The sequence below is a fragment of the Phyllostomus discolor genome, chromosome 8, assembly GCF_004126475.2.
Source record: "Phyllostomus discolor isolate MPI-MPIP mPhyDis1 chromosome 8, mPhyDis1.pri.v3, whole genome shotgun sequence".
In the NCBI taxonomy this organism is placed as follows: Eukaryota; Metazoa; Chordata; class Mammalia; order Chiroptera; family Phyllostomidae; genus Phyllostomus; species Phyllostomus discolor.
The window spans coordinates 25756920-25763917 of NC_040910.2; the positions used below are offsets into that span (position 1 = coordinate 25756920).

General features: G+C 39.5%; 1 protein-coding gene across 5 annotated transcripts in view; it reads right to left on the bottom strand.

The window, feature by feature from the left end:
• RXFP1 (relaxin family peptide receptor 1) overlaps positions 1-6530 on the bottom strand; it is a 79504-nt gene extending 72974 nt beyond the window's left edge. For 2 of the 5 annotated variants that reach the window (XM_036031960.1, XM_036031959.1), the window contains exon 1: positions 6315-6529. In XM_036031960.1, coding sequence (XP_035887853.1) covers positions 6315-6363 — 49 coding nt within the window. In that variant the 5' untranslated portion in view covers positions 6364-6529. Of the gene's footprint in view, positions 1-6314 lie in introns of all 5 variants that reach the window. The other 3 variants (XM_036031958.1, XM_028521958.2, XM_036031961.1) reach the window with 2 other exon arrangements.
• Between the last annotated feature and the right edge of the window lie 468 nt (positions 6531-6998).

A 6998-nucleotide genomic window follows, 5' to 3' on the forward strand; every position in this document is an offset into this window, starting at 1 on the left:
GACTTAGCAACACTACAAAAAGATTTGTGTGGGTTTTTTTCATTAAAACTGATTTGATTGACAAATGATTTGCCACATTATTTCAGGTCAACACTGGGGATAAATGCTCAGTTGCTGAGAAAAGTTATTGAACTTCAACAAACAAACATAACGTGTGTTTCCAGGGAGCATAACTTGTGCTGTGAGCTAAAAGATCAGGGGTAAGGACTGCAGTCGGAAGAGCAGAAATAAAAATCTAAATTTAACTTAGCCAAACCAGCCACCTCTCTTGATCTTCACACAAAGGAGGTTAAATGGAGGTTAAGAAGACAGAAAGTTTGACTGATCATGTCTCCTTGTCTCAGTTTGCAATGTGTGGTGAGAAAGCAGAAGCATTTATAAACCAAGAAACAGTTTTTGCAGTTTCCAACAAAGCAGGCACAATTAGGAATGTAAAAATGACAGATCTTCTGGGCTGTTGAAAATGAGTCAAACATTTCTAGCCTGCTCTGGAAAAACCTATTAAAATATCAAATGGCTGGGATGAGCAGGGGAATATGAGAGAAGAGGCTGAAAATAAAGATAAGAATCGGAGGTTTTGTGAGTGAACATAACAGCAGCCTGATCTGCATTCTATCTCAGAAGCCAGTGCCTGATGCAGCTGGGAACTTAATCATCTATTTTCATTAACTTACACTTGCAATATGGGGCCTGGATAAGGTCTTCCAAAAAAGCTTTATGGGATGGCTTATCTGATTTCTCTCAGGAGATCCAGGCACATACGTTTATAAATTTTCTTCAGAATTCATCAATTCATGTTCATTTGCATATCTTAACCTGCAACATTTCAATTTCAAACCTGTAAAGTAAGATTTAAATGGCCACAGCTACAGACACATGCACAGTCATGATTTCCTTACCCTGCGAGGATCTGATGTTGGAACCATCTTACTAAATACTACAAAAATTAGCCAAAAGGTCTAGGGATCCAGGTAACCACACAATGTGTGTGTATGTGTGATCTGCATATAGCATGCTTAATAGGCAACTGTCCTCTATGAAAGTCCCAATTCATGAGGAGGTGAATATTAGGGATAAGAGGTGGGTAGAAGTAAGAATTCTGGTTGCAGGTTCGGGGACCAGGAGAGGAGAGTTTCTCTATGTGTGCATTTTGTCAGGAGGTATGGTGGGACTAAGGAATAGGAGAGATAAAGTGCTGGGAAGAAAGAGAAACTGGTTGATTAGAACTGGAAGTTAATATCTGGGCCACCCGAGGTCAGGGGAGGACGTTTTCCCGGGAAAAGGAAAGGGGATTTCACTTGGCACTGAATCGTCCATGTGTGGGAGGGACGAAAAGGAGGGGGACTAAGCATACAGCAGGATTAAAACTTGAAGGAGGTGGGGCAGTTGTCAGGGAGACTTTATAATGTTCACATACTGACTTCATTTCAATGCCTGGTACAGAAATGCAAAGACAGTCTCATCTCATATGATAAATAAGAAATTAGGCTGGCGTGTTAATGGATTGTTTACTACCAGTGTGGGGTTTATTCACTAGCAAATCATGAATTGTTAATACCTTTGGGTAGCTTTACCCAGCAGCAGATATACCTTGCTTCTGTAAGTGTCCTGTCCATCCCCATGAAGTTGGAAAACATGTTAATCCACCTGAGGAAATTCTGTGTGTGCTGAGGTGGGGAGAGCGGGGGGTAGGGGGGGTGGGGTGGGAAAAGAGCTCGTTTAGGGTGACTCTATTCCACGTGAACAGTCTCAGCTGGGCTCATCTCTCTGGCACCAGCCTCAGCATAGGCAGAGGATGACATGGTACTCTTTTTGAGGGGGAGGAATGGTTGATGGGTGAGGTTAAGTACCTAGGTACTTGTTGCCCAATGTATTTTGGGGATACTAAGAGAAAAGAGAGTGTCTGTCTTGAAACTAGAAGCAGAGAGTTTCTGAGAGTCTACAAATTACTCCTGAAAAATTGGCAAAGTTTATTCCACTGTCGCTCCATGACATGTGATGGAAAGGGCTGTATCTTTAAAGATGGTTTAGTTGTCTGGGCAGCAGCAAAGGAGCCTGGGCGGGAAAGGGAGAGGGAAGGGAGAAAGTGAAAACGTCCACTGGGCCTTAGTCTACTTTGAGAGGTTTAAAAGCCCCTTTCATTCAAGTTCCTCTGGGCCTGACTGTAAGTTCAGACTTGGGAAGGTACAATTAGAATCCTTTCCTCCTCAGACCATTCTGTCTTTGATTGTGAGGATGAGATAAACAGTGATCTACCAGGCGCGTGGAAAAGGATTTACACTAGTTTGGTGTGCTTGCAAAGCCTTAATCTTTGAGGCTAGGATTTTGGTAGGTAATATATTTATTTTTATAACCTCAGCCTAGGTCCTTTCTATTCTAAGATGATGTTTTACTGTTTTGATATTTCCTGCCCTTCTTATCCTACATATGAAATGTGGAGACCCACTTTTAAAATGAGTAAAGGATAATAGAGCTGAAAATGAAAGGGAACACAGGTAATACCACCTCAGTTTCTTTTTCTGTAAGAATAACGGCACTCCACTCTGTAAGCTTTAAGTTTCCTCTGGACTCAGGAGAGTCTAATTTGGTGAAACCTAAATTTAAAAAGTACTTGCTAGAAGATAAGTCAGTGCCAGGACTCAAGGCAAAGAACAGGAGGTCTCGTGAGCATCCACTTGGAATTCAAAACCGAGGACCTTATCAGCTGGGTCAGTTCTGCACGTAAAACTAAAGTGGATTGAGTTAATATCTGAGCTCCTTCCTTTTCCTGTTTCCTCACTTGTTGCTTTCCTATCCAAGGTATTCAGTGAAATGATTGTTTTTGGTTAACGGTACTATTTAATACTAAATAAAGCAATTGCTGATAAGGATTCATGATAAAACTTTTCCTGGGGAATGTTTTCTAACTTCTAACTTTACAGTAATTCTAGACTACTAGAAAGTTCCAAAAATAGTGGAAAGGTTCCATATACCCTTTACCCAGCTTTTTCTAATGGTAAAACCTTACATAACTAGGAAATTAATATTGGCATAATACAGCTAACTATAGAGAGAGGAAGTTTTTTTTTTTAAATTCTGACATTGGGATATATTTATTGATTTGGAAGAGACAGGAAGGGAGACAGAGAGAGAAAGGAACATTGATGTGAGAGAGAAACATCGATCAGCTGCCTGTTGCCCACACCCCGATTGGGGATTGAACCTGAAACCTAGGTATGTGCCCTGACCAGAGATCAAACCCACAAACTTTTGGTGCATGAGATGACACTTCAAACAGCTGAGTCACCCAGCCAGGGAGAGGAATTTTGTAAGAATGAAAATTCCTCAAGGTTAAAAGAAAACCTTTTCTGATCTTAATAGTGCCCCTCTCCAGTACACTTGTCTCACTCTTTGGTAATCCTAGATTTACTTCTGTCTTTGCCGCTCCGCCCCCTCAGAAGAGGAAACAAGCCATAGTCACCCCTCAGTCCTATTGCTTATTAGAGTACCTGGGATGCCGTGAGTATTTTTGGTTAAAAGGGCAACTAATAACTGCTTAAGTCTACTATGCATGTTGTGCTTTTTTAAAGATTTTATTTATTTATTTTTAGAGAGGGAAGGGAGGGAGAAAGAGACAGAGAGAAACATCTATGTGCGGTTGCTGGGGGTCATGGCCTGCAACCCAGGCATGTACCCTGATTGGGAATTGAACCTGTGACACTTTGGTTCACAGACCATGCTCAATCCACTGAGCTACGCCAGCCAGGGCGCATGTTGTGTTTTTAAAGACCTTTTATACACATTACTTCCACTGAGTATTTTCATGGTCTAGAGGAAAAGGCATAGACTTTGAAAGCATTCAGATCCTGGCATTTATTAGCTTGAGTCTTATGACAAGATACTGAATGTCCTTGGGCTTGCTTTCCTTCTGTGCTTAATTGTATCTGCATAATAGAGTTGTTTTGAAGATTCAGGGAAGTAATTTAGGTAATAAAAAAAGCAAACACAAGGCATCTGGGAGGAAGATAGGGCAAAAGATTTTTGTTGCCATTTTACAAAATAAGGCTCAGAGTGGATAAGTCATTGTCCAAAATCGTAGAACCAGTACATGACAGTGCTGCTAAGCATCTTAGGGCAGCTGTCTTCCATGACAACTGTTCCCAGGCAACAGGAACATAAATGAACAAAGCAACAATTACAAAAGCAACAACAACCATGAGGCTACAGAGATTTAAGACTTTGTCTTCATGTCACTGTTGACTTCTTTTGCTACATGTATAGGAAGTCCTCTCTTAGGTGGGGTTGGGTGATGAGATAAACTAAAAGGTGAGTCATGAGTGTGGGTTACTATTTTGGGGTCCCTGTCAAATGCCCCTCTGTGCCACCCATCCAGTTGACACCAATATAGCCAGGAATCTTTCTTGCCAACTCAGCACCAGCTGTTTATGGACTCATGCTCTATGGAAGGCATAGAAGGACTCGGAGCTCTCAAACATTCTCATTGCATCATAAAAACATCTTACGTATTTATTTACTTTAAGATTTTATTTAGTTATTTTTAGAGAGAAGGAAAGAAAGGGAGAAAGAGAGGGAGAGAAACATCGATGTGAGAGGGAAACATCAATAGGTTGCCCCTCTCATCAGTTGCTTCTTGTACATGCTGCAACTGGGGATTGAACCCACAATGCAGGCATGTGCCCTCAACTGGGAATCGAACCTGCCACCTTTCATTTTGCGGGACAGTGCCCAACCAGTTGAATCACACCAGTCCTACGGCATTATATAAACATTTTAAATCACAAGTACTTAAATTTAAAAAGTTGGAGGGCTTTGACATCGTCATCATCACCATTGTTAACTATTTTCTATTTCTGGTCATAAAAATAATTTTTACTAACAAAAGAGAACATGTAGGCATGGAACTTTTTTACTAACCTTAAATGACTGGTCGCTCATCAGCCTAACTTGCTTCTTAAACATCCCTAACGTGTTTTACATATGTAACTGTGAATTTCTCATGCTAGTATGCCTATTTCAGAAGTATTCCTTTGGTTTATGTGATCTATTCATTTTACTGAAATGGAATAAGAGATGGCAGAATGCGTTATTGATTTATGAGACTGTTGGTGGCAAATCACAAAAACTCTGATAGCTTAAACACTTGGTTTATAATTAGAAACGTTTATTTTCTGGTTGGGTTTGCAATTTGATCCCTCTTTCCAAATGGGAATGCCTGTAATCAATATTAGAGATGGGGGAAGATAGGAAATAGAATGTTTCTCCAGAATTCTGAGTAATTTTTTTATGTTGATGCTCCCACCTTTGGCTGTTAAAGTGAGAGGTACTAGAGGTCAGGAGGAGAGAAAGAGAGACAGGAAAAAAAGCCATTGGGTGTAGCACATGCCGTCAGAATTGGGACAGTTTAGAAAGAAATTTCCTCTGAGCTATCCCTCAACAGAATAGCTTCATGTGAACAAACTTTGAAGAGATAGGGGGATATAAACATGCTTATGATTCTAAATTTGTTAAACTGTAATCATTTCTGGCATCATAAGGTATTAAAGCTACCCAGAAAATTTTCTTTCTTGATTCACTTTGACTTTATCATCATTTATTACCCAGGAAACAAAAGCATTTTATTCCTATTTACATAATATAATTTAACTAGGCTTTACTGCATAATGACTCTTCCCGATTAAAAATATTCTGAAAAATAAACTATGGCACACACAGAGAAAGCAAAAATTGTCATTATACCAAAGGTAAAATGCCCTTTGGGTCTCCTTGCATGTCTGAGTTTTTCATTGCTTTGTGCTTTCCCTTATTTTTCTTTTAAAGAACAGTGAGAAACCTTGCAAATTAAAACGGAGTTTTAAGATTGTATATCCTCCTGGGAAGGCACACCTATGATAGAAGTCACAAAGGACTAGGGCACGAAGCATTACAATTACACAAAAACCAGAAAAGAAAATGTAAAGATTGCCCAGGATATTTCAATGGGCAAATTCTCTGACCCAAATGTCTTTAAAGACTACTCCTCTTGAAATATTATAAAATTACTTATAAGATTCTTGTTAATATCAGTTAAATTGGTAGTTACGAAGCATAGATTTATATAGCATGTTAATCTTGCCTAACTACTGACTGACAGTATTTTCTAGCTTTTAAGGGAAATATCAGAAATGTATTAAGAAGAATAATTCTGAAGGGAGTCATAATTTTGTCAGAAAAAGCATTTTTATCTTAAAAGCATAAACGTAAGTGATGAACAACTGTACTTGCGACAATTTCATAAAGTACTAAGGTACATGAAATTAAATGCTGAGCATACTTACAATATTTTCCAAAAATCAAGAGGTAGAAGAAGACAGGACCAGATGTCATCTCTTTCTTTCTGAGCAACTGATCAAGAAAAGTGGACGCAATTTAATCTTAGTTTCTGGGTCGCTTGCATACAGCTCACGGTGGTTGTGTGTTATTTCTGGCTGCAATCTTAGCAGCTACAAAGCAGTCCTCTCTCCTTTCTCTCTCGTTTCCTCTCCCTCTCTCTTCTTTTCTTTTTTCCTTCTCTCTCTCTCTCACATGCACACACACACACACACACACACACACAGAATCTCTTCTTCCCACCCTCTTTCTCTAAAAGCCCTAATGTCCTTACACTCCCCCACCCCCCACCACACACACCCATACGAACACAAGGCTGAGCAGGGAGGAAAAGTTTCAGACAGAACATACAGGCTCTTCTTGATGCTAAACATCTTGTTTCTATGTCCTGGGACGTCTACAAATGAGGGCATGTACGGACACTGACAAATGTTGGAACTAATCAAAGTCATGCTACCGGAAAGAAATTGAGCTAGAGATATATTACAAACAAAAAAATAAATTTTTCCCACTATGACTTGAAACTACAAAAAGAACAGAACAAAAAAACACAGCAAAATGCCTTTGTGAAGTTAACTATAAGGCCAGAATAAAAGTGTAAGTACATCAATGTTTTATGGTCTGTCTGAGTT